This window comes from Dipodomys spectabilis, unplaced genomic scaffold, assembly GCF_019054845.1.
Source record: "Dipodomys spectabilis isolate Male_0828 unplaced genomic scaffold, ASM1905484v1 ptg000006l, whole genome shotgun sequence".
Lineage (NCBI taxonomy): Eukaryota > Metazoa > Chordata > Mammalia > Rodentia > Heteromyidae > Dipodomys > Dipodomys spectabilis.
Window position 1 is genome coordinate 18367902 of NW_024870683.1, and position 27905 is coordinate 18395806.

At 42.3% G+C, this 27905-nt stretch overlaps 3 protein-coding genes across 3 annotated transcripts in view; 1 reads left to right on the top strand and 2 right to left on the bottom strand.

Annotated features, from left to right (window-relative positions):
• Positions 1-6074: 6074 nt before the first annotated feature.
• On the bottom strand, positions 6075-7461 carry Actl7b (actin like 7B). Its single transcript, XM_042695600.1, has one exon. It carries the CDS (start codon positions 7370-7372, stop codon positions 6116-6118), a length of 1257 nt encoding a protein of 418 aa, XP_042551534.1. The 5' UTR covers positions 7373-7461; the 3' UTR covers positions 6075-6115.
• Positions 7462-7463: 2 nt separating this feature from the next.
• Positions 7464-12381, top strand: Actl7a (actin like 7A). The gene has a single exon (XM_042695584.1). The coding sequence runs from the start codon at positions 8710-8712 to the stop codon at positions 10027-10029; it is 1320 nt and encodes a 439-aa protein (XP_042551518.1). The 5' UTR covers positions 7464-8709; the 3' UTR covers positions 10030-12381.
• The window catches only part of Elp1 (elongator acetyltransferase complex subunit 1), a 51036-nt gene continuing 35308 nt past the window's right edge, over positions 12178-27905 (bottom strand). Inside the window, exons 28-37 of the mRNA XM_042695568.1 lie at positions 27244-27445; positions 25019-25080; positions 23184-23246; positions 22701-22761; positions 20861-20974; positions 19944-20055; positions 19319-19446; positions 18309-18463; positions 16096-16171; positions 12178-12712 (exon numbers count right to left, since the gene is read on the bottom strand). Coding sequence (XP_042551502.1) covers positions 12645-12712; positions 16096-16171; positions 18309-18463; positions 19319-19446; positions 19944-20055; positions 20861-20974; positions 22701-22761; positions 23184-23246; positions 25019-25080; positions 27244-27445 — 1041 coding nt within the window. The 3' untranslated portion in view covers positions 12178-12644. The remainder of the gene's footprint in view (positions 12713-16095; positions 16172-18308; positions 18464-19318; positions 19447-19943; positions 20056-20860; positions 20975-22700; positions 22762-23183; positions 23247-25018; positions 25081-27243; positions 27446-27905) is intronic.

Here is a 27905-nt window from a genome sequence, read left to right on the forward strand (position 1 = left end):
GCCCTGAGTTCAAGCCCCAGGATTGGCAAAAAAAAAAAAAATTGAGAATATCTAGGGAAGAAGTTTGAGAAACCCTTTCACAGCTACAAGCTGAGTGCAGTCTAACATATCTGCCATCATAGTTAGTGAGGGGCTGAGATCCAGGAATCTGCCAGCCTAGGCAGGAAGTCCTTGAGATGCCATCTCAGTGGAAGAAGCTACGTGTAGTGATACAAGCTTGTCATCCTAGCTACAGGAGGAAAGCCTAAATGGGAAGGGTTCATGGAGACCTTACTTCAAAAATAAGTGGTACAAAAAAGGACTGGGAGCATGGCTTGTGCAGTAAAGCACCTGCCTAGCAAAGGAGAGTACCTGATTTCTGTACTGCCAATAAACAGACAGACAAACATTTGGGGTTTGTCCCAAGTTCCTAAAACCCTTGGAATCTCTGGAGCAATAAGAACAACTTATGTAGCCGGGCACAGGTAGCTCATGCCTGTAATTCTAGCTACTCAGGAGGTTGAGATCTGAGGATCACAGTTCAAAGCCAGCCCAGGCAGGAAAGTCCATGAGACTCCTATCTCCGATAAACCACCAGAAAACCAGAAGTAGTGCTATGACTCAAATAGAAGAACACTCACCTTGAGCTGAAGTGCTGAGGTACAGTGCCCAGGCCCAGAGTTCAAGCCCCACAACCCACAAAAACAAATAATAACTTTTGCATAACTAATGAAATGAATGAATGATGTGTATGTATGGGAGAGAGTATCTAGATAGCTTCAGGATGGGGACTGTGTGGCAGATAGACCAAGGCATGATTAGAAGTTGGAAAATTCTACTTTTCTCCTCCACTCTCAGACCTCCAAGGAGGGGAGTAGGGCTGGAGATGGAACTAATCATCAATGATCAATGATTTAATTAATCATGACTAAACAAAAAGTCAATAAACCTCCCCAATAATGGAGTTCATTGTACTGGGCTGACGTCAAGGATTCTTTAGCCGTCATTATCCTTCCCAGAGGGACCTGCTTGTCCCTTCGTCCTCCAGATTTGAGATTTAGGTCAAAATTGTTCATAGCATTCCTTTGCTAAAATATTGGCATTGTTACCTTTGGAATCTCAGGGTAACTATGATATTACATGATATTTGTTGTCTGTTATTCAAAAGTATTTTTTGTGAAAATCTGATTTTATTCTTGGAAAAATTTCCTAAAGATGTACCAGTATACAGCTACTTGGGAAGCATAATCAGGAGAATAGCAAGTTCATGACCAGCCCAGGTTAAAGGTAAGAGACTTTGTCTCAAAGACGAAAGTACAGATTGGGTGCCAGTGGCTCATGTCTATATTCCTAAATAACTGGGAAGATAGCAGTTTCAGCTTGGGCAGAAAAGCTCAGGACTCCCATCTCAGTAGAAGATGGGCATGATGGGTATGCCCTTATCATTGCAGCTAATAATGTAACGGAAAGTGTAAAATAAGCAGATCACAGTACAGGTGTGGGCCAAGACAAAAAGATTTTATTTTGAAACAACTAATGCAAAAAAAGGTGGGGGGAGGGCTGAAGATGTGGCTTCTTAGTGGAGCATCTGCCTATCAAACAAGAGGCCCTGAGGGACAGAGAATATAGCTCAAGTGACTGAATGCTGTCCTAACATGCCAGGCTTAGGGATCAGTCAGTACTGCCAAAAATGGTTAATAAAACATATCATTATTGTATTGACAGATATTTCTTGCTAACCTGTCCATTTCATTTATGGCCATTTAACCAGATTGCTTTATTTCTTGCTGTACTTGTTTGGCACCTATTACGCCACTAACAAATAAAAAGATAGCTAAAGAAGATAGACAACAATGGCTTCTTATAAGCCACTAGTATAAATACCTGTAGGTTATGGTCAATATTGCTTGTGTGGTTAAGGGACAGAGGGTGGAAAACATTTTGGTCGAGGAAACAAATACCAATGTGTAAGGCCAGGCATTGTGTTGCACACTTCTAATCCAAGCACTTGGGTGGCTGAGGCCGAATGACTGTTTGAGGCTAGCCTAGGATCTTAGGGAAACCATGTGTCAACTAGAACAAAAACAAAGGTGTGTGGTTATTACTGTTCTGACTTCACAACATTTCCTGTTCTCGTTGTTAAGTACAACATTAAGTTGTACATTACCTAACCTTAATTATGGCTTTTCCAACTGAGACTGCTTTTGAGTGACTATAAGATGCAGTCTTGGATATACCAGTTACTTTTAAGGGCTATTTTTGTTGGTGGTGGATGTGAGGCTTGAACTCAGCGCCTGCTGTCCCTGAGCTCTTTTACTCAAGGCTAGTGATCTACCACTTTGAGTCACAGCCCCACTTCTGGTTTTTGAGTGGTTAAGTGGAGAAAAGAGTCTCGCAGGGACTTTTCTGCCTGGGCTGGCTTCGAACCTTGATTCTCAGATCTCAGCCTCCTGGATAGCTAGGATTACAGGCATGAGACACTGATGTCCAGCTCTATTTTAAGTTTTGAACTAAAATAAATAAAAGCATCTTTGCCAATTTGACATGCCAGGAAAGAGGAACAAATTGCTTTGGACAGGTTTAAAGCTAGATTGTAGACCTCTTGTGAATGTCCTTTATGTCTGCAGTAATCCAAAATTTGTATAACTATCTTTTTTTTTTGTCAGTCATAGGGCTTGAACTCTGGGCCTGGGCGCTGTCCCTCAGCTCTTCAGCTCAAGGCGAGCGCTCTACCACTTGAGCTACAGCGCCACTTCCAGTTTTCTGGTGGTTTATTGGAGATAGGAGTCTCACGGTCTCTCCTGCCCGGGCTGGCTTTGAACCTCAATCCTTAGATCTCAGCCTCCTGAGTAGCTAGGATTACAGGCGTGAGCCACCAGCACCCGGCTGTATAACTATCTTGTGTATAGTCATCTTCTAGTCAAATATCATATATTTAAACTACATGACATTTTGTGGTCCTATAGTAAGCACAAACACATAATTTTATTCAAACGAAGGCAAATTAACTTATCTACATTTTTTGGCCTTTTCTTCCTATGTTTTCTTCTTTTGTTAATTAGGATAAGTTCTGAATGCCCCAAAGAGAAGTCCAGAGATGCAGCCAGACCTTGGCGAAGTGAAGAGTCTAAAGTATTTTATGAGCTTGCTCATCAGCTGCCACTTCCTCATAACATGAGCTCACATCTGGATAAGGCTTCTGTTATGAGGCTGACCATCAGCTACTTGCTTGTGAGAAAACTTCCTCATGCTGATAAATTCTCCTACAAGGGCATAATAGGCCTGTAATGATGGTTTTAAATCCAAGACGCAGCTCAGACACCAGATCTCCATGTGCTATTTAATTCCCTTTATTGCTTGCCTTGGTTCCATTCCAGGAAGGGAGAAAAAGACAGTCCGAGAGCCAGGTGGCCAGACCCTCAGCTGGGCCTGCTCCTTTCTGCTCCTGGTGCACAGGTCCCTCTCGATAAGGATGAGAAACCTGGGCCATTGGGAAAGCTTCTCCATCCACGTCCTCTACATGGCAGCAAAAGTAGTGGGGCTTGAACTCAGGGCCTGGGTGCTGTCTCTGAGGCTAGCACTCTACCACCTTTGAGCCACAGCACCACTTCCAGTTTTTCAGTTATTTGGAGGAGAGTCTCACGGGGACTTTCTGCCTGGGCTGGTTTTGAACTGTGATCCTCGGATCTCAGCCTCCTGAGTACTTAGGATTATAGGCATGAGCCACCAGTGTTTGGCTTCAAAAGTAATTTTAATGCATTTTTTTTCTTGGAAAAGAGATAGGTAGTTCACAAAATGGTAGGAAAAAGGGCAGTTTTGAATCATCACTAAACTGTGAATTAGCATGAGTCCCTGAATGTGTTAGTGTGTTATGTGAGATTCTCTAATACCTTGATAAAAATTATATGTCATACCGATTTTTGTTAGGAAAAAAAAATGAAGTGTCGGTCTTAATAATATTTTAACTGTAAGAGGCTGTTTCTACCCTAACCACTCCTCTATACAACGTGCTCTAGAGGAATGTTCTTGTTCTTAAGGAAAATGGAAGCAGCTAGAATACTTACTTCTGCAAGGGACAGACAGATGCAACTCTGGCTGCCATGAAAGAAGTTAGATGCATCGGCTCAGGGACCTTAAAGATGTGGCAGCAGAGCATTCTGGTTTAACTCAGAGGTTCCCTTTCACCAGAGGACCAGTCCTGTTTTGCTGGGATTTCCCAGAGCTCCAGAGTCCTATATAGGGTAGCTTCCATATAGTACTGTATATGAAGCCGGCTCAGGAACCAACATTGAACCAGCAGTTTGAGAACACAGCCCTATCTCACAACCAGCCTCCCAAGCAAAAGTCTACGCAGCTGGACTGAGTCACACGTTCACTCTGGAGCCAGACATTATGGACAGGGAGATAGCTGGTTCTGATTGGCTTTGTCAGAACCATATGCCCTGCTCTTAAAGAGTTGGAAAGTTGGCTCTGGGCCACATCAGCTGCTCATGTGGAAACTGAATTGTTAGAAAGAAAAGGAAAATGAAGGCATCACTATTCTACCCTAGGAATGTTAGCTAGATTTGAGTATGACTTACAGATTGGAAGAGGGGCATGGGGTGCAGACAGGATCACACTCTGTACCTCACATACTGCCTCCTTCTTCTTCCTTGTACTAGCACCACCTTTAGGGGCAGAATTCAACTTTTCCCTTGAGAAACATCTTTATAGATGCTGATACCGTAGGAATGGGGGAGTGCCTGTGTTCCCACACAGGGCTGTTTTCCACCCAGACATTTCACTCCCATGACCCTTTTCACTTGGTACCTACCTCAAACTCATGCTCACTCTGTAGAACAGGAAGTCACCTTTGCCACAGGAAGCACCCTGCACAGTCTAGGCTGTAGTCTTCTTGCCTTGCTCCTTTCCTGGAGTTACTCTTTCTCCAGAATCAGGCAGTAAATCTCTAACTTCCTTAGGCATCCCTGATATCTTCCTCACTTACAGTGGGATTACACATTTCTATTCTCTACCATTATTTCAGTGGAATCTCAGAAGAGATAAACACACAGCCATTTAGTCATCTTAATCTGCATGTCACTAACTCATTTCACCAAAGTTGTCTCTTGTGACTGACTTAAATAAATTCATGTTGAGGTTTGTGTAGTACTTTAACAGCTCCTGCCACACAGACATGGTTTCAGAGATGTCCAAGAGCTGGGTGAGGGGACAGAATCTGCGAGTAGACCGAGCAGAAGTAGCTGGGGAGGGAGGAGAAAATAGGGAAGAATGAACTTAGATACACACATGGTTTCAGGAAATCTCTAAGACCAGCACACAGAAGAGAGTTCTCACAACACTTGCTTATCACTGTAAATCACTTTCCCCTCCATTAACATGCTTCCCTCTCTGTAGAGAAGAGAGGTTCTATGGTTAGCAGCAGTCAAAGGTTTTGGGGTTGCAAGCAACTGAAACTAAGGCTAATCAAGCAAAAATGTGTGTGGCAGGGAATTTGACAACTAGCAGAATATAGACCTCACCAAAGAATTACTGCAACCTCCATCTATAGAAAAGGGTCAGGAATCTGTGCCTGGCACCAAGACCTGGTGGGCCACAGGCCCTTGAACTCCATGCAGGATGCCTCCTTCTGGGCAACAGGAGAGGACTTAATGAGCAAGGCCTTAAGAAATGACTTGACCCGATTCTTTCCCAAGTCAAAAATAACCACAACCCCATGCACCCCCCCCCCCCATGGGCCCCCACTCAAGCTGAAGATGGCCGTGAGACATTTTTTTTTTTTCTCTGAATGTCCTCCAATCCACCAATGAACCAGGCAGAGTGATCCCTTAACTGGAGCAATTCTCCCTTGGCTGTGGTTTGATGTCACTCTCATGAGGCGGGCAGGGGGACGATGGCCCGGTGCACTGGGCCCGGGGTGGAGGTGTGTGCGGGGAATGTTCCCTTCCCCTGGTGGCCACCTGCCCCCCCCCCCATCCTCCTGTCAGGGAGCCACAAGTGCCGACACGTCTAAGCCGGTCCCGGCAATCAAGAAGCCCAGCACTTCTGCATATGAAACTTTAATGTGAAATTCTGTTAAATGTTTTAGATGGCCCTCGGCCGCAGCCCCAGGGCCCTGCCAGTGGGGCCCGCCCCCTCAGCACTTGCTGTAGATGGCCGCGCTGCCCCGCTCCTCGAACTCTTCCTTGCTGACCCAGAGCTGCTGGAAGGCCTGCAGCGAGGCCAGGATGGAGCCGCCGGTCCACACGGAGGTCTTCCTCTCGGGAGCCGCCACCACGGTGGGGCTGTCCTCGGGGCAGAGGCGGCTCAGCTCCCTCTGGAAGCGCTCGGGGAAGCCGTCCAGCATGGTGCAGCCGCCGCACAGCAGCACGCTGGCGGCCATCTCCTCCTTGAAGCCGGTGTCCTGGCAGCGGGCCAGGCAGGCGGCCGTGAGCTCGGGGAGGCTGGGCTGGTTGCAGCCCGCCAGGGAGGGCTTGAAGAGCATCTCCGAGCAGCGGAAGCGCTCCTGGCCGATGGTGATGACCTTGCCGTCCGGGAGCTCGTAGTCCACGCGCAGCTCCTCCAGGCCCAGGCCCTGCTCCTCCTCGGGCAGCAGCGCGGCGTAGCAGCACTTCTTCTTGATGTGCTCGATGATGTGCAGGTGGTCGTCCGTGAACTTCTGGCCGGCCTCGTTGAGCAGCTGCAGCAGGTAGTTGGTGAGGTCGCCGCCCGCGTAGGTGGCGCGGCCCGCCAGGCCCGGCAGCACGTCGCCCTCGGAGATGGGCACCACGTGCGAGACGCCGTGGCCGCTCTCCACCACCAGCCCCGAGGTCTTGCCGTACGAGTAGATGGACAGCAGCGCCTGCGAGGTCACGTGCATGGCGGGCACCCGGAAGGTCTCGAACATGAGCTCGGCGTACTTCTCGCGGTTGCCCGCGGGGCTGAGCGGGGGGTCGGACACCAGCACGGCGTGCTCCTCGGGCAGGATCTTCATGGCCGTGTGGAAGATGTACTCCCAGATGTTCTGCACGCAGTCCCAGTCCACCACCACGCCGTGCTTCAGCGGGTTCACCAGCTTCAGCGACGCCTCCGTGTTGAGCAGCTCGTGGCCCACGTAGGTCTCCTTGCGGGTGTCGCCCGCGTCGGCCGCCAGCTCCGGGCTGCGCTTGCCCACGGTGGAGGAGATGAAGTAGGTGGGCCTCGGCTCGCCCGCGTAGCCGCACTTGCAGTACTGGGAGCCCAGGTCAATGATGAGCGCCTTGATCTTCCGGACTTTCTTGGGCTTCCCCTTCAGCGGAGAGGTGGAAATCGCGTCCCGGGCGCCCGTCTCGGGCCCCGGCCCCGTGCCCGCCTCTCCGGGGTCGCCCTGCGCCGCGCCCAGGGGAACGGGGCTGGGGCTGTTTCGGGTCGCCATCTGCCTTCCTCTCTCACCTGTCTCAGGTCTGCCTCCGGAAGCTCCGTGGGGAGAAGTGGGGGTCCACCTCCAGCTGCGCCTTGGTAACCACTTAGAATTGTGACGCTGACGTTACGGGGCTGGCCCATCCAGAGAGGGGTGGCTCAATCCCCCCCCCCATACCCCTTAATTGGCTTGTTCCAGGACTGGCCAGCCGGCTTAGAAATCCAAGCACTCGGGGTCTTAGAGGTTTTACCTCCAACCTCCTGCCTTGTTCACGGACCGCACCCCACTGCTGCTCATGTTTGAGCTGCTATAATAAATTTGGTGCCCTACCAGCCACCTAAAGTATTTTGCAGAATCCTGGAAGTAGGCAGGGCTAAGGATCAGAATCCAAATGACTTGTCCAAGAGGAAACGGCTCTTAACAGTGATTACTCATCCAACTCCAGCACACCAAAGCTTCCTTAGAGGTTGAGGGACCTAAGCATACTTTCCTCCCATTGTGGCTGTTTCCAGCAGTTACGAAGCTCATGAACCTTTGGCCTTCTTCTTCTTTCATATTCCACAAGGCCAGGAGCACTGCCCTCCTTAAAGGAGGAAGTCGTCATTGTAGCAAAAGCCTCTAATGAAGAGAACAGGGCTGGGGTGAAGTATAAGGTGCTGGCACAACTAAAGGCAGAATTCTGGAATGAGGCAGGTCTTGGCACTAATGTGTCTGACCTCAACCCACAGTGGTTGTCCTGACAGTGGGCTAACCAGGCCCCCTCTGCATATTAGGTCTCACCAAGGTGAGAGTTCACATATACCAAAGAGGAAACCACCAAGATAGGAGGGGTGCCCACTCTGGCTGAATATTCTTGGAGGAGCCAATGTTCTTATTAGGGGTCTAACTTCACTGCCTACACTGTAACTGATGAAAAGCACAAATGTATGTCCAAAAATTATTTCTCTTCCATAGCTCATGTGGCATCCCAGCTATACCAGGAAGCTTTTTAAGGAGGGTCATGAACAAATCTATCACTGCCTCCCAAGTAGCTAGGATTACAGGCTTCGGTCACCTAGCCGGCCAAGGCTGATTTTGGTAGTTTATTGCTATAGTCTAACCTACCTTGCACATCATGACATTCGATAAGTATTAATCCAATGAGTGCATCACTTTTATTACCAACAACAACAACAAAAAAGACCTACTACAAAAAGTAATGTCCAAAGATTCTCAGTACCTAGAAAGGCCCAGGTTACTGGCTTCTGTCACAATCAGTGATGTCATTGTTGGGAAAATTCTCTTACTCTCTTCTGATATAGGCCTTTCAAGGCCTTGAAGCCAGTGGGACTGAGGAACTTTCTGGGAGCAGTATGGCTCTTGAAAGTATATGGGCTCCACAGACAGTAAGCATAGGGGATGGACCTGCCAAGAAGGTGGGTGAACAGGCCTCTTTACAGACACAGCTCCTCCAGACTGCATCTGTGAAGGAAGGCCCTGCGAAGCGGGCAGTGTGGGTTCGCCGAAGCAGTTCTGAGTCACAGGAAGCTATGCAATCAACATCTAAGGACAGGGGCAAAATAGAGGTGACCAAAGCAGTGGTAGTGGACCTTGGCACTGGCTACTGTAAATGTGGCTTTGCTGGCCTACCCAAGCCAACTCACAAGATCTCAACAACAGTGGGCAAGCCCTACATGGAGACTGCCAAGACTGGGGATAATCGCAAGGAGACGTTTGTGGGGCAGGAACTCCTCAATCCAGAAGTTCGTCTCAAGCTGATTAATCCTCTGAGACATGGCATCATTGTGGACTGGGATACAGTGCAGGACATCTGGGAATATCTCTTCCAACAAGAAATGAAGATCGCCTCAGAAGAGCATGCAGTCTTGGTTTCAGATCCTCCCCTGAGTCCCCACACCAACCGAGAGAAGTACGCTGAGATGCTGTTTGAAACTTTCAACACACCTGCAATGCATATCGCCTACCAGTCCCGCCTGTCCATGTACTCCTATGGGAGAACCTCAGGCCTGGTGGTGGAGGTCGGCCATGGAGTCTCCTATGTAGTCCCAATCTATGAGGGCTACCCTTTGCCCAGCATCACTGGAAGGCTGGATTATGCAGGCTATGACTTGACAGCCTACCTCAAGAACCTGATGAATGACACAGGAAAACAATTTACTGAGGAACAGATGAGCATTGTGGAGGACATCAAGAAGAAATGCTGCTTTGTGGCCCTAGACCCTATTGAAGAGAAGAAGGTAGCACGCACTGATCATGAAATTCAGTATACTCTACCTGATGGGAAAGAGATCCACCTGGGCCAAGAGAGGTTCCTTTGCTCAGAAATGTTCTTCAAGCCATCTCTGATCAAGTCTATGCAACTGGGGCTCCACACCCAGACTGTGTCCTGCCTGAACAAGTGTGACATCGCCCTCAAACGAGACCTCATGGGGAACATCCTGCTCTGCGGGGGTAGCACTATGCTCAGTGGTTTCCCTAACCGCCTGCAGAAGGAGCTGAGCAGCATGTGCCCCAATGACAACCCACAGGTAAATGTGTTGCCGGAGAGAGACACTGCAGTGTGGACTGGGGGCTCTATCCTGGCCTCACTTCAGGGTTTCCAACCACTGTGGGTCCACCGCTTCGAATATGAGGAACATGGGCCTTTCTTCCTTTACAGAAGGTGCTTCTGAACTGAATAGGTAGAGCCACTGTGGCAGTGTGCTTGCCACCCTGGAGAGCACCTATTCCACACACAGGGAGCTGATCTGATACATACTTTCCTATAGCATTAAACACCCCTCATGTTCCCTCCTCAGTGTGTCTATTTCCTAACTTATGCAGCCTCTTTTAAATTAGCATTTGCTAAAAGTGGAGAGGTGGTGGTGGGGAGGATGAACCACACTTAATTTGGGGAGAGACCTCCCCTAAAATTACCGTCCTTTATTGTATGCATTCCCCTTTAGGAACTACTTTATTACAACAGCTTGGAAAGGAAATGCAGACTAGGCTAAGTGCTGCAGGGATAAGCTTCCTTTCCACAAACACCAACAGGAAGAAAGTTCAACACACAAAGCTGCAGGTCACACTTCCTACCTCACCAGCCATTCTGACAGCCTGGACATTGTTAACGAAGAGGTCTGACTTCTAACTGTGCCTTTTCCTAACTCGCAGTCACTTATATCGCAATAGCAATTCTTCTTAAGCCATCATGGTGAATGGAAGACAAAGAGTATCATGTCATAAGCAAGATACTTACAGAGGTAGCTCCTCAGAGAACAAGAATTTATACAGATTTCTCCTTTCATATCAGGTAAACTTCTTTTTGAAGTGAACAAAGTTCATTCCTGCTCCATGAGACAGTAATTGACAGTCGTCTGCATGATGCAAACAAATTAATTCTTACTGCTATAACTCACTACTTTAAGGAAACTGAAAATCCACACCATTATTAAGACACATTTACTTCTACATCCAGTCCTTCAGCCTGAGTTCCTTTCCTATTAAAATACACTACAGCAAATGAAAAAAATGCTCTGAAGTTATTATATTCACTTATACTTGCCAAGTCTTTATAGCCTTTCAGAAGTTGAGCATCTAATTACTGCAAATCTATTATGGGCATGAATCCAAAAGTAGACTTCTCCCAAGGTACAATACACATCTTTTTTTCTATTACTGTTGTGTGAAAACTTTCAAATTACACATAGTGAATAGCCCTATACTCTATACCTAACTTTTTACTAGCCAGGTACAGGGGCTTCCTCCTGAAATTCTAGCTACTCAGGTGGCAGACATGGGAGAATTGTGGTTTGAAGCTAGCCTGGGGAAAAGTAGGCCAGGCATGGTGGTACATATGGTCATCCCTGCTAAACTAAAGAGGCATACGCAGGAAGAACACAGTCTGAAGCTGGCCCCAGGAAAAAAAAGCTAAGACCCCATTGGAAAAATAACTAAAAAAAGAGCTGCGGATATGACAAGTGGTAAAGCTCTGTGTTCAAACCAAATCAATCAACTAACAAAAACAACCAGCAAAAAGAATTAAAAAATTAACTATAGTAATAGTTAATTTTATTTCAGGTAACACTACTCTATAGTATATACTGTACACTCTGAGGATCAAAAGCACCATTTCCTTAGCAAACAGCAATTAAGGTTCTGATATTAAAAGTCTGGGAGAAATTTAACTTTACCCAAGGATCAGCCACAGAATTCTTGTCAAAATAAACTGAGCTTTTTCTAGACTTGCCAAAAAGGAGAAAACATTCTCAATTTTTCCAAAGAAAATAACAAAGTTCTTTTGGAAACTGAATGAAACAGAGGTCAGAAAGAAAACAGGGGTCAGAAAGAAAAGTAAATTAGATGGCCTAGACACAGATGAAAACATTTTGTTTAAAGCAGAATTTGTAGAACAAAGCATTCCAACCATGCACACCAATACCCCTCACTGCTTACCAAGCTCTGAAATTCTAACCTGTTCTAAGGCTGCTGAATCTCTAGCAATAAATAGTCTCTATAATAATGGTTTAACTATAGGAAGGGAAGCTCAACCCAAGTAAATGGGAAGCACATGACCTAATAACATGAAACATCTTTTTATTCTACTTTAAAGTGAACAAAATCAGTTAAATGATTATGTCTTGCTAAATTTTGTCAGCTGTTTACATACAAATGCTCTATTTTAGCAACTTAAAACTACTCAGAAACATTACGTTACACTGGGCCTTATATAATCAACCCCTGCACTTGGGAGGCTGAGGCAGGAGGATCATGAATTTGAGGCTAGCCTGGCCTACACAGTGAGATCCTATCTCAAAAACAAAAACCAAACAAACAAAAAGTCCAAAACATTATTTTACTTGTCTTCGTATTTTTGAGGTAGACGCCATGAAATACCATTCCCCATTAACAAGAACTGAGGTACTAGTCATTACGTGATTTGCCAAGGCTGCAGTACAAATCAGATCTGTAACTGGGAATGAGACCTATCTCATGATTACCATAAATAATCATGCTCTTAAACAGCACTAAATACAAGAACAGCAATTCTTAAAAAAAAAATATGACATACTGGCTGAAACTTTTACTAAAAGTTTTGCTAGTGATTACTATGTACACTCAAATTAAAAAAAGAGAACTGCTCTATGCTGAGGTCTGGTGCAGATAGCAACTCTCGGCACTGTACTTCCTACCACTGTACTTCCCAGGTCTCAATGCTGGGCGTCTAGAGGAGCAAGGAAGAGCTGGCTGGAGGGACATGGAGTAAGTGGGAACTTGTCTCTGTTGGTGCCTTCCTAACTGGGGTAGATCACTCTAGTAGGCTCAGTTTCCACTGATTTCTTCTGTCAATCTTTGGTGGTATAAAAATCTCAGCATCTGTAAAGGAAGAAAAGAGTTATAGTCAAACCTACTCAGGCTGGGGGGAGCTGAGGTAGTAATTCTATGTCAAAGTAGGTGATTAGGTTTTACAGCTCCAAGACAAACATCATGGCCAGAGTTACTATGCCTGTTCTTGAATCTCCAGTCAGAGTAAACACAGCCAAACATAGCCTAGTGGCCCTGACCTGAGGAAAACGTCCATACTTAACTTTAGGCAAGTGATTCAAAGTAGAAGCTTCTGCATTTTATGAGAGGAGGTGATTACACAGCTGTAGTACAGATTTATTAAAAGTTAAATTATAAACCTAAGATCTGTGAGGTTTATCATATGTAACACCTGTTTCCAGTTAATAATAGTAAACAAAGTGGAATGTACATAGCAGGAAAAGTCCATGGACAGAGTTAAGTACTTGATGATAATAAATAAATATACCCTTGCTTCCTAGCTACTCATGAGGTAAAGATTGAAGGACTGAGATTCAAGGCCAATTTGGGCAGACAGTTAGCAAGATCCCAAATTAGTCAGTAAAAAGGTGGGCACGTGCATGTCATCCCAGTTTTCCAGGATGCAGAAACAGTGGTGAAACCATCTCAAAAAAGCTGGAAGTATGGGTGGCGAAGGGTGTTTCACTATCAAGTGTGAGGCATTGAGTTCCAACTCTAATGCCAAAAACAAAAGCCCTATTTTAAAAAGTGCGCTTTTTTGGGGGGGAACTGCAAACTAAAACTTTCAAACACTCTTGCAGGGAGATTTGTGGAGCTTCTTATCTAATTAGGAACCAGACAGGAAACAAGAGCTGTGGAAAATAATGCACACAAGGATAATATTCTTTCTTCAAATTTATGATTAAATTCTAGCAGTACACCTATACATACATATATCAACATATGTTTTCAAGGAATATTTAACAATATAAGAAAATGCTTGCTGGGCACCAGTGACTCATGCCTGTAATCCTAGCTATTCAAGAGGCTGAGATCTGAGGATCACAGTTCAAAGCAACCCCGGGCAGGAAAGTCAGTGAGACTCTTATCTCCAATAAACCACCAGAAAACCAGAAGTGGCACTGTGGCTCAAGTGGTAGACTACTCACCTTGAGCTGAAGAGCTCAAAGACAGTACCCAGGCCCAGAGTTCAAGTCTCATGACTGACAGAAAAAAAAAATGCTCAAGATAAAGATGTTAAAATAATCATGGTTTTCTCAATTTACATAAACATATCCTATGACGAAAAACGGTGAAATTTTGGTAGGTTGACATATTTTATAATTCAGACTCTCCACTACTGTGGAGTTCTGTACTTACACATAATACTTAACTACCAGTCAACTCCACCTGACAGGCAAAAGCCAACCAGAGCTTTCAGTTATATAACAATATTAATACTGATTCACAGGTAAATTGCCAACCAGATCCATAATTTCACAGTGAATGAAGTTTGAGTCTATTTTAAGAAATGTTATAAAAATATCCTATCTTATTTTGAAAATGAAACAAGTCTAGACTTAACTAAGAATAAATACCAAGTGCTGGCTTTCCAGAAGGAATGGATTCTGACAAACTGTGTGACAGCAGGATGTGAGCGCTTTCACATTTCCATGTTTGAATTTCATGGTACAAAAAGTCAGTTTACAAAAATACTTTTAAAAACTTCAATTTTTCCAAAGATCTCAGTCCTTTTTATAGTCAAATTGTTCTCACTTATTTTAAAAAATGTAATAAAACAAATTCAACTCAAGCTATGATGCAAGCCCTTTTCTAAAATCACTTAATCTAATCCACTTAATGAAGCAATTGAAGAAAATGATCCATCAAAAGTTGCTAATACTACTCTGGGGTAAGGGGAGAACAAATGACACTATCCAAGGCAGCTAAGGCAGACTTGACGGGGACTGATTGTGTGAGTAGCTTATCAAATACTATTGTTGTAAGAACCTCCCTTTTCTTACACAACCTTGCAACCACAGTACACTGATAACTAACACTCAGAAGAGAAGCTGTCAGTATCTTAGTATTTATGGCTCAGTAGGAAGCAGAAGTACTCTTTGAAGTGGGGAAGCTGACTAGAACACCCAGGGGTTGTGTGACTGAGCCTGTCCTCAAGACTATCATCAGGCCAGCAGCAAAGGGTAGGACAAATAAATAATTGCCAAATGGCCTCAGGTCTAAAGTTAATTTCTAGCATCTCAGAAATAAGTGTATGTGTTGAATTCTCACCAAAAAGCAGGTTGCCAGACTCCAGAAGAGAAGGAAACTAAGACACTAGTAGTTACTGTACAGACGCAGTTCAGTTGAGGTGAAGGCAGGCAACACATGCTAGTAGACAATTATAATCCCCAGGGGCTACTCCAAATGTCATCTAAATGCTACCATAGCACAGCATTTAAATAAAAAAAATTAAAAGTGTTGCCAGATGAAAAAAGTGTTGAAAGATGAAAACAAGAGCATTAAAAGAAGGCCAATTAGCCAGGCGTCAGTGGCTCACTTGGTGGCTCACGCCTGTAATCCTAGCTACTCAGGAGGCTGAGATCTGAGCATGAAGGTTCAAAGCCAGTCTGAGCAGGAAAGTCCGTGAGACTCTTATCTTGAATAAAACCACTAGAAAACCGGAAGTGGCACTGTGGCTCAAGCGGTACAGCGCTTGCCTTGAGCTGAAGAGCTGAGGGACAGCACCCAGGGCCAGAGTTCAAGCCCAACGACCGGAAAAAAAAAGAAGGCCAATTATTTTAGAACACACCACGATTTTTTAAAACCAAGAAAGACTGGGATGTTTGAGTAATCCACCTGAAAAGCAAATATGCAAGTGACAAATCTATCTGTTACAATTTTCTAGCCAACTTTTAAAATAAAGCTTTATGGGCTTGCAATGTCTAGTAATAAGTATTTATGTGAGAACCATCTCTTCCCAGCGAACAAAATATTTGAGGTATAACAGAAAATAAAGATAAAATATTAACTTTTTGGACTTGTTTTAAAATTATATTATCAATCATACCGGTAATAAAACGGCCCAGTTCTTCTAGTTCTTAGAAAAATCATGAAAATGTCTCTAAGATGTAATGTGCATCTATAAAACCAAAATCTGATGGTTCAGAACAATTTTTCAAATGTGTATGTACATAGAGACAGTTTGAACTCAAACTGCAACTATGATGTATATGACAAGTGTATGTCAATGTCACTAAAAAATGTTATTAAATTATATATTTAATGTTATATTGGATCCTTGCCCCCACCAGGACACTACTAGTAGAGATTTAAATTGATCTATTAAGGATGTAATCTCAAAGTTGAGGAGGAATCATAGTCAATATCCAGTATCACTTTGTACAGCTGATCTCAACAGCTACCTAATACCCCGATAGAAAAGGAATACTAACCAAGAACAGGAACTGAAGTCTTCTGCTGTTGATAAGAGGCCATGATGCTGTTTGCAGTAGAATTTGGACCTAGAACCTAAACAGAAAATAGACTAGATCACCAAAGATTATCTTAACACTTCTGATGATTTAAAAACCAAAAGCCAAACTTCTACCAGCAGTAAGCAGCCTGATATTTTCTTTATTATGGTATCAACGTGGTAATTGTCATTTCATATGTGAGCTTACTTAGTCAGCTCCACTTTCAACTCAAATCTCTTAAGTCACTTTTCTCTCAGAAGAACAAGGTAATGACAGAGGCAAGGTAAAGTAGCACTCTACAATAGCATATAATTTACCTTTTACAAATAAGCAAGTCATATCCTAATGAGGGGAAAAAATACAAGAGACTATAGAACATGAGTTATCTACTATACTCAAAACCTTGTGGGAAACATTTTTTTTTGTATTAAAAGGTAAGCATCTTACATGTATAACACAAACTCTGCACAAGACTTCACAGAAATCCATGCCTGCAGCAAGCCTCCAGGCAGATAGATGGTAGACACCAGCCCGCTGATTTGTCCTCATTCATCTCTACATGCATTACTTAGCAGCATATTCTCAGGAGTAATGCCATGAGCTCAACAGCATTTCAAGTGACTCATGGTATCCTGAACATCCATTCCCATACATCATGAAGCAAAACGGGGCAGCCAAGTACGGGTGGCTCATTCCTGTAATCCTAGCTACTCAGGAGTCTCAGATCTGAGGATCACTGCTCAAAGCCAGCCTGGGCAGGAAAATGTGAGACCCTTCTATGCACTAAAAACTATAAAAAAAAAAAAAGCCAGAAGTGGAGCTGTGGCTCAAGTGGTAGAATGCTAGCCTTGAGAGAGAGAATCTCAGGGACAGTGCCCAAGCCCTGCATTCAAGCCCCAGGACGAGCACTAAAAAATTTTAAAAATTCCTTATCATTTTCCCTGCAAGATTTATGTAGCTGATGCCTTAGAATCAAATGTTGTCTGAGCAGACAAAGGGATCAGACATTCAAAACTGTTCATCTAAATCATCACAGCTTTAAAGATGATGATGATTTTTCCTTCTAGGAAATATTATAGCAAATCCAAGCATTTGTGGGGGTCCTAATTTTTAGTTGCTTTTACTTTTATGGTTTATAAAGTGTTTCCATATCCACACTCCTGTCAAACCTTAAAAACATATCCAGGGGAAGTATCCCCACTTCTAATAGATGAAATCAACTCACTAAGCCAGTGTGTTTCTAACCAGTGAGATGATTACAGCGTCTTATCTCTAATCATCATGCCCTGCATACACAGCTTGGGGCTGAGAGCCTCTGAGGCCTGACCACTCCTCTTCATCAGCTGGCTCCCTGTAACACTCCACCAGGATGCCCAGGGGAAAATACAAGGTTGAAGGAAGAAGGGATTGGCTTTCCTTTACTCCAATAGCAATTGCTCACTTCAGTTTTCATTTATCTCTGTACACTTAGAACTAGCTCCAGCATGCCCCCAGAAGTATCAGGACCGGCTGGCCAGCTTTGTATTCTCAGAGATCCAAGAACACTGCTCTGAATTGCAAAAATCTCCCAACTCTTCCCTTTGTTCCATGAGCTGCTTCCTTCAGTTACTCACAATATAACACCGAGCCTCCCTCCTGTGTTTCCCTTTTACTTTTTCAGCCCACCAATGCTTTTTTAATCAAACCATATATTTAACTCTGAGAAAGTAGGAGGTGTGGTTTTCATTTTCCTTACTGGACCCTAACTAATAACCAGCCATTCTGAATCCACATCAAAATTCTCCACAACAGACTTGAGGGAAGAAAGAATAAACAGAGGTAGACACAATAAACTGCTGGTAAAACATGAGAATTCTTGGTTGGACACAAAACTGTTTAGTACCCCCCACAACTTCCCAACTAGGAGATGAGAAGTCAACTCTGATGCTAGCCATACTCTAAGACTTCCCCATATTCTCATGACAGCTTTCCTTTATCTGGAAAGAAGAAATACTCCTGCCAAGGTATACTAATAAATATGAAAAAGGCAAACAGGAAATCTTACAGTTTAAACACAAACCTACTCAATTATAGCATATGATGTTTTAAGAGTAGGAAAGTTTTTTGCTTTGACTTTTTAGTGATTACATGACTACAATAACCTGTGAAAATGATGAAAAACCAACCACACACTGCCTTTGAAAAAAACTTACAGGCATAGCTGACGTCTGCTGGTAGGCAAGAGTCCAAATTTCTGGGAGTGATCTTTCCATCAACTGCAGAGTACCCTCAAAGGCCTTCTGTAATTCCTTTCCTTGCTCATCAAACTCAAAGAGAAAGAGTACCTTTAAAATACTGTGTACTTCATCTGGAAAGAAATTTGAGAGTGTACGTTGTATACCCAACTCTGTTGTTAGAGTAATACCATAGTTTCATTTGCAAGCAAAAAAATTTTTAACATCACACTATAGTTGCTGTCTTTCATTTTGTTCTTTCCTAATGCTACAGTATCTCAACATAGGAATACAAAAGAAAACACAAACCCACTATGAACAAGCAGGAAGCAGTGTCACATAATCCTTTACCCTGGCCTTAAGTGCTAACCTTTCAGTTCAGTTAGGTGGATGCTAAATTGGAAGGCTTCTAGGTTACCAGCTGAGAAGGGCTGGGTTTATGAGTGAATACCAAAATGACCATTTCTGGTAAAAATGTTCACCTTCCCTCAAATTGGGAAAATTATACCTTAATTATCTACTGAACTATGCCTAGTCATTACTACTTTTTGTATTATCATTAGATGAACTAGGTTGGTGGTATAGAGGATCAATAGTTCTAGACCAGGGCTAGGGAATATGGCTCAATCAGTTAAGTATACACCTAGCATGCATATACCAAGTGACACCATTTTTCTAAAAAGTATGATCAAGACTCGTTGTAGGCTGACGGATGGCGCCCAGGCCCAGAGTTCAGGCCCCACGACTGACAAAAAAAAGAAAAGAAAAGAAATAAAGACTCATTGTATTCATAAACTGATTTAATGAAAGGTTACTCCTTTGCACAACTACTTAAAGATAATAATATTTTTAAAAATAGTTCAAAGCTAGCTTAGGCTATATATATACTAGATCCTGTCTCAACAAAACAAAACTAAACCACCTCCTTCCCAATGCCCTTCAAAATCTCATCAGTATCATCACCACCAGCACCACCACCAAGAACACACCTTTCAATTTTTCAATGCTTTGTACCACTTCATTCAGTGCCTCCAAAAGGGCCAGATCCTCCAGGGGACTCCCTTCTTTGAGGCTGTGCTTTTTTCGTTCTGCTTTACGGCGATTCTTAGATGATCGCCTATCAGAAATTATACAGAAGTTTATTTAAAAGGAGGCTCTCTGTGGAATAAACAGACCAAAATGTACTTGTTGGCCAACACTTGCTGGGAAATCAAAGTCCACAGATTGCATTTATATTTAGGGGGGATTATAAAGAAGTGTCTTTACATACATATAAAATGTAACATGGGAGACAGTGTAAGTCTTATAACCAAGAAGTAAAGAAAACTCTAAAGACTAAATGTTGAGGTTTTGATTGAAATAGAGTAAGATGAAGTTAGAACTGATACTATCTTGGAACAATGAAAAACAACTTGAATTCCGTAAGAACACACTAAATAAATTTAAAGGAAAGGTATTCTGGTATTCTGGGACAGTCCTTGCACTACCTCCTTCAGGCCTAGAAGAATGTCTTTCCTGCCCACTGCATTGTCCTAGTACAAATGCAACCTATGTGCTTCCACAATCTCCTTTCGCCCAGAGGAAGTTCAATGTACTGACTGGATGGATACATACGCTGATATCCTGGAGTTACTATGGGAGTATTTGCCACTCATCTCACTGCCACTCACAACACTGCTGGTTTCTGAGAAGAGGTCTGACTCTTGACCATGATGCACATCATCATCTAGAAAAGAACCAGATGTGGATGAAGACATTCCCTGCTAAAGTGGATCGACTGCTAGTATAGTCAGTCACACATATTGAAGGATCAATGAAAGTTACAAAGTTGAGCTCAAAATCAGAATAAATCCAGTTATTAATATGCTAAGTCAGTAGATAACCAAACTTTTTCTTTGTCTGTTTTATTGGAGGGGAGGGGGGGAAGGGGGAATGAGGAAATTCATTTTGTGAAACCCAGAAGTAGATGGTGCTCAGGTTTAATGGGGAGCAGGCAGGTTCATCTGGAAGAGCACCTTGATTTTATACTTGGCGCAGACTCAAAGCTCTTCTCCAACATACAAACAAGACATATACAGTCCCTAAGGGATCTCAAACTTTGTCATGGTACAGAAATAAAACTGCAAGGAGGACACTACTCTGATTTGAACAGACAGTCCCACTCAATAAGATATACTGACATTTCATCCTCAGAGCAAGTGTTGAGACCTAGGACCTTTAATGGTGCTGAGGTCAAGAGGAGTGATATTTCTCATAGGATTGAGTTCTGACTCCTGCAGAATTAGACTGCTTGCTGCACTTACTGGAATTGTTGTAAACACTCCTGGTCCCTCTCCTTATTCTTTTATACATGTATGTCTGCATTTATCCATCTGCCTTTCTGTCATGAAGCACTCACTAAAAGCACATGCTTTTATATGTCCAGAACCATATGTCAAACACTTTTTCTTTATAAGTTACAACTCTCGGGTATTGTTAGAGCAGCAAATATCACTATTACAAGTATCTCTAGGCTTCACAAAGGTACTCACCCACATTCCCCTGCTGAGACTGCTCTTTGAGCTCTCGAACTACTAGTAAGCGTTTTTTATGACGAGTAAATGCAGATGTCTGAGAGTCCAGAAACATCATGTAATTTTTCTGAGCTAGGGATGCAGAATGGAAAATAATTTGAGTGTGATATTTAAGCAAAAAGAAAAAAAATTAGGGAGAGACTGAAAAAGGATTAAAATTCAACAAAAAGAAAAAGGTAAGTAAGCCTTCCAAACAAGATTTTTTTCCTCCCTTTAATAAACTCGAAATGGTGAATCCATTGGGTCATCAACATTACCCCAAAATACTTTCTATCACTAAATTTGCAAAATCACCTGAATGAAGACTTGGTAGCTAACTTAAGAAAAGATAGGCAAAAAAGAATGCAAATAAGTGTGCAAATAAGAGTGTAACAGAAAGCTGTTATCAAAAAAAAGTTACTAAACATTTCTTCCTAAACCTTTCATTGAAATGCTCACAAGTTTAGAATACATGTCTTTTAATGATTTCTGAAAATAGCTGAGAGAAAAAGAATATATGAAAACCTCAAAATGGTATTATATCTAGGGACATTTTATTTATAGGTGTTAGGTATATGTAGATGAGTTAATAACATTTTTTTTAGGTTCTCATTAATGGTGAAAATCCAAGAATTAGCTAAAAGATAATTACTAGGCCAAAAAGAACACTTTCCATACCTAGTTAGTGATAACTGAAGCAAACAGTTCAAAAAGTATGCCAGGGAAACGGGCAATGGAAACAGGTAACAAGCAATGAACCTTACTTGCAAAGATTTTCCAAGCCTACATAGGAGTTGTCACAGTTCAACGAACACCAGTACCCTTCACTTAAGATTTATTCATCGTTAATATTCTGCCATTTTTTATTTGCTGTAACTCTGTGCATATGTGTAACATGTATATACCTGCACATGCGCGTGCGTGCCAGCGCACACAAACACACACACAAGCACACACACATTGTTACTTTTATGGAATCTTTTGAAATTAAGTTGTAAATGTAATCTTTCATTCTTAAATACTCTTAGCACTTATCTCTAAAACAATAATGTAAGAATATTGTCTCACATAGCCATAACACAATCATTAGATGGAGGAAATATAATTGATGTAATACTGTTGCTTGTATTCAAATTTACCAGTTATTCTCAAATATTAACACAAATACTTCTTTTTCGTCCACACTGTACAACCCACCTCAGTGCCAGCAGTCAACTGGCACAGAGTCCAGAGGGGCTAGAATTTGGTTTGATCTGGTTTGGGATATAGGAGAGACCCAAGCAGACAGGCTTGCCCTAAAACCAAACCTATTTATCAAGATGCTTTTTTTTTGTTAGTCACGGGACTTGAACTCAGAACGTAAATGCTTGAGCTTTTTCAGCTAATGTAGTATTCTATAACTTTGAGCCACAGCTCCATTTCCAAACAAGATTCTTTTTTTTGGTTGGTCATGAGCCTTGAACTCTAGGCCTGGGTGCTACCCCTGGGCTCTTCAGCTCAAGACTAGCATTCTACTGAGCCACAGTGCCACTTCCGGCCTTTTGTGTTTATGTGGTGCTGAGGAATCGAACCCAGGGCCTCATGCATGCAAGGCAAGCACTCTACCACTGAGCCATCTTCCCAGCCCAACCAAGATTCTTAATGGAAGTTTCTAACATTGAGATCTCTTATATGTCACAATTTAAAGGCTCAGCATATTTCTTGAAGTTCTGGTTGAGTCTACCTATTAAAAGTGCAATAACACAGGGTGCTCTCATATCTTTCTTCTCCCCTTCTCTGATCTTCTAAAATAGGCACATTACTAAAATGTAAGCCTCACCTTCTATGATGGAAGGCTTTATGTTGGTTTCTATAATATCCAATCTATTATACTTGTATACCTAAAAAGGAAAAAATACAACAGTTACAGGTAGGAGAAAACTCTTAGTTACTAAGAGTTAAGATACTAGGAAAATCAAATCATGGGTCCCTTTCAGCAATGTTCAAGATACTCTTCTGAGGAGCCAAGCTTCCTATTGGGTAGCCAAGTAATTTCCACTCATTTCAGCATTAAAAAAAAAAAAAAAAAAAGGCAAACAACACTAAGAGAAAAGAGTACATCACAATCAGAAAAATAAATTCCAAACATTATTAAGGTTAAATTTTTTAAATGCTTAAAAAAAAATACTGCTTATCCTTAGACTAGGAGTCTCAGCCATTTCTCTTTAATTACACAGATATATCACGTAATTCCAACTGATAACGTCTCTTTGGTCTCATTCTCTGCTTAGCACCCAATAGAGAATTTTAAAAAATTTCTTACCAGTCTCAAGGCTTCTTCCCAGGCAACTCCTTCTAAAAGCAAGAGCACAGCTTCTTCATAATCCTGACAGGAAACAGCAAGGAAGACAACAGGTGAATGAGGCAAGCATCTCACATCACCATAAGCAACTGTAACAGAGCTGCCTCCACCTCCCCAGCCAGCCTTATCCCTTACAGCCACAGCTCTCAGCATCATGCCAGGCTCAATACATTCACAGTATCAACCTCCATAAACACTGAGGTAAAACAAAGGAGTGGTATCTTCTGGAAATGATGACAAAACAGAAGGTATGATCCTTTTACAGCACTGGAAAGCAGTATCACCAGTCACATAAGAAATGCTTGTTTCCCCAGTGTCACCACCAAGCTTGAATCAGTAAGATTAGGTGGACTCCATAACTGTGCACAAGACCATGCTGAAAAATGTTAACAGACTACAACAGTACTATAAGCTTTCTTTATTTGCAATTTTCCCCCAAGTTTCATTTTTATGTTTCTTCTTTGGAGAAGATCTATGTTCATTTTTAAATGGCCTTAATTTTTGTAGAGTTAAAACAATTCTTCAAATATTCTGGATTTTAAACTCTTACCAGATATATCAGATTTGCATTTTTTTTTTCTATTCTATTAGTTCTTTACATTGTTTTGGTGGTACTAAGAAATTGAACAGTTGCTAGGAAGGCATTCTACTTGACCACTCAGTCCTTTTAGTGTCTATTAGTCTTTTTGGATAGGGTCTTCTGTGCATACTTAGGCTGACCTAGATCTAACCTATATATGCTTCCCATGGAGCTAGGATGATATGTATATGTCATAGAATTGGCTTATTGAGATGGAATACTGCATTTAAGCCTTGACTGTACTGGAATCATTATCCTCTAACTCTCAGACTACAACCTAGCTAGTAAGATAGGTGTGCTAATGCATCCAGCTGTTAGTTAAGATGGGATTCCATTTTTTTTTTGCCAGTCCTGGGGCTTGAACTCCTGGCCCAGGCACTATCCCTGGGCTTCTTTTGCTCAAAGCTATTACTCTACCACTTGAGCCACAGCACCACTTCTGCCCTTTTCTGTCTATGTGGTACTGAGGAATCAAACACAGGACTTCATTCATATAAGGCACACACTCTACCACTAAGCCATATTTCCCAGCACGGGGTCCCATTTTCATGTTTTTACTGGGCAAATTGCATGCAAGTTTCTCCAAATTCTGACTGCCAAAATAACTAAGATTATAGGCATCAGACTGCCAAGCTTCTTATCTTCTTGATAACAAAATGCTTCATTTTTGTGAAGTTCAAAATTTGGATTGTTTTTTGGTTACTTGTGCTTTTGATATTAACTCTTACTAAATTCAAGGAGATATGGATTTAACTCTATGTGTTCTCCTGAAACATCTTTAATTCTAGCCTTTAGATTGTTGATCAATTTTCAGTGCTTGTAGTTCTGTTGATATTCACTAGACATTATGTTGGAAATGAGTTATACAACTTGGAGGTGAGGGGAGACAGGAGGGAAAAAACGGAGAGATCAACAGAGTAGATGACACTGTTCAAAAGGAAATGTACTCATTACCTGACTTATGTAACTGTAACCCCTCTGTAAATCACCTTTACAATAAAATTTTTAAAAAAAGAACTTAAGTCTCAACAAGAAATTATGTTGCATATGAATCATCACATAGGTTGAAGTTAGTTTTATGTAAAATTGTAATGTACCTGCATTTTGACTGCACCCTATTATATGAGATTAGAAGTATAATTTTATGCCTGTGGCATCCTATCAGCACTCACAAAGTTCCAGATTTGAGGTACAAGAGGGGGTGAGGAGAGCTCACCTGGGCATACTGTTCCAGAACTACGGCTGCTTCTCTGAGCTTCCTCTGCTCCACTAGCTTCCCTGTAATTGAACATTTGGCAATGACATTAAGTAGGTTTTCTATCTTTAGTGTATATCATACTATGTATGTGACATGTCAGTTTCCATGAGGGAATTTTAAAATGACAGAATCTAGAGTTAGCACAGGATTTGAAAATCATGAATGGTCAAAATTAGCTTTTAAAAAAGCTTTCAAAGGCAAGAATATGGGCACTAATCCATTGATTTCCTTTAATAGGAAGAGACCACCTACCAGTGATTCTTTGGCTGTGCACTGGGTGGAAGTGGTTGGCCTGTGTTTCAAGTCATATCATTCTTAGCAACTAAGTCACTCTCAGCCAGCTGAGATAAAGTGGTCCATAAAACCCAGTGTTAACAAGTGGCAAGCACAGTCTCGTCTCCCACCTCACACTCCCTTTAGGTCACACTATTTATTACTGAGTAAAAGTAGGCAGATTAACCACCACCATCCAAATAGTTATCTTTTCTTTCTTTTGTTGGCTTGTGTAAACTGCCTAAGTTAAACGCACACACAAAATAACTATATTGCATAACAGTGCTCAAAAATCTTTGATCTCTACCCTCCCTACATGCTTTAAGTGAATAATCTGAGACAACTAGGTATCCTTACTACAGCATAAGATATCCACTATCACAAGACATGGTAAACAGCAAGTGAGGAGTTGTAAAGCGTACATGAGATATTAGCAAGCTACAATCTAGAAATTTTTCAGGATTGCTTTTCTTTGGAGACCATGACAATATTTATAAGACTTTAAAAAAGAATGTTACAATTAGAATGGTTTTTCCCTTTTCTGAAACTCTTGTTGGGGTTTAATCCCCACTGTAAGCTGTTAAGAGGGTAGAAATTTAATTCAACCACGGTGCTTAGTGGGGCTCCCATGACTTAATATTGTGTTTTGAGACTACATAGCCACAGACGTATCTGAACTCCTATTACTCCTGCCTCAGACTCCCAAGGGCTGGGATGCCAGATGGCATAGGCCATCATGTCCAGTTAATACCAGTGCTTTATAAAAAGGAGACCAAAGCACAATAGCACATGCAAACCCCATCTCTAACATGTGACAGATGCCCTGTACCACCTCAGGACTCTGCCAACAAGGCCATCACCAGACGATGGCATTCAACTATGGGCCAGAACTGTGAGCCAAAGTAAGCATCTTTTCTTTGTAACTTATCTGTCTAGTATTATATCATTATCAACAGAAAAATGACTAGGACAAGAAGATAGGAAAAGTTTATCAATCATTCCTTTTTTGCTTCAAGCACAGCTGAGCCTTACTTGCATCTGTTCACAGGAGTCTTTTACCTCCTTTCCTCCAAGCTAAAATGTCAGACTCTTGAGAGTAGTCTCACCTCTGGCTCAGGGCCCTTGACCCTGAATTGCGAAATTATCTGTGCTTTCAGATTGCTTTTACATTGAGCCTTTCCTTCCACTCCATTTCTGGCAACTGCTATTATGGTTTCTAACAATCCACTTACTGTCTATATACAATGGCTCCATCTCCAAATTGACAATTAACTTCTTCTACTCTTAGATACAAGTTGCCAGAAACAAGATAAGAGCAGATATGGTAGTATTATCATACTGCCAACTTAAAGGTAAATGCTTTCCAGCTATCATTCTGGCTTTCCATCTTTCCCAGATGCAGAGATAACTAAGTTCCAACCAGCTGCCCAAAGGACTACAGAACCACACAATGGAAGAACTCATCAGAATTCATCAGTCCTGATCTGACAGAAATAAACTGCTTTCTTTATTATGCTACTGCATTTAGGTATTCTTGTAATACTCAAACTTTATAGTGTTTAATATGCTTTTTAATTTTTTTTTTTTTGCCAGCCCTGGGACTTGAACTCAGGGCTTGGGCACTGTCCCTGAGCTTCTTTTGCTCAAGGCTAGCACTCTACCACTTGAGACACAGCTCCACTCCTGGCATTTTCTGTTTATGTGGTACTGAGTAATCGAACCCAGGGTTTCATGCATGCTAGGAAAGCACTCTACCACTAAGCCATATTCCCAGCCCTAATATTAGTTTTTGTTTGTAACTTTTACCAGTGTAAGACTTTTAAAGTATGATGCTCTAAACTGATTTGTGCAATTACCAAACAAATGAAATAACCAAGCCAGTAAGCAGACAAAAAAATGGTCTGGCTTACCTGCCAGAGTTCTCCCGAGACCAGCCAACTGGTCTTTAGAAAAGTGAAGCTGAACTGCCATGCAGAGCGCTTGCTGCCAACTGCCACAAGTCAGAAAGGCAGAGAGAGCCTCCTCATGGGCACCACAGCGGGCAAACACAAGCCCTGCTGGTTCATGCAGGTTCTCTTGTATCAGGTGCTCCCCATACGCAATGCTGATAGCCTGGGATGAAAAGATATTCAAGATGAATGAGAAAACAGGGTAATTATTTCTTTAAAGCTCTAAGCTACTTTAGTTACTATACTTGAGAATTTCTTGAATTACTTGTAAAAATTCTATGGTTGATCAACCCAGTCAATTATTTTGACATTTAAAAGCTTACTGGGATATATTATTTAGTCATTCAACAAACGATTAATAAGTTCCTACATAGACACTATCTTTTTTTTTTGTCGGTCGTGGGCTTGAACTCTAGGCCTGGGCGCTATCCCTGCGCTCTTAGCTCAAGGCAAGCGCTCTACCACTTCAGCCACAGTGCCACTTCTGGTTTTCTAGTGGTTTATTGGAGATAAGAGTCTCATGGACTTTCCTGCCTGGGCTGGCTTTGAACTGTGATCCTCAGATCTCAGCCTCCTGAGTAGCTAGGCTTATAGGCGTGAGCCACTGGCACCCGGCCATAGGC

Excerpts from the sequence above, each read along its gene's own strand:
- Actl7b (XM_042695600.1), bottom strand. The coding sequence starts at position 7,372 with ATGGCGACCCGAAACAGCCCCAGCCCCGTTCCCCTGGGCGCGGCGCAG.
- Actl7a (XM_042695584.1), top strand. The coding sequence starts at position 8,710 with ATGGCTCTTGAAAGTATATGGGCTCCACAGACAGTAAGCATAGGGGAT.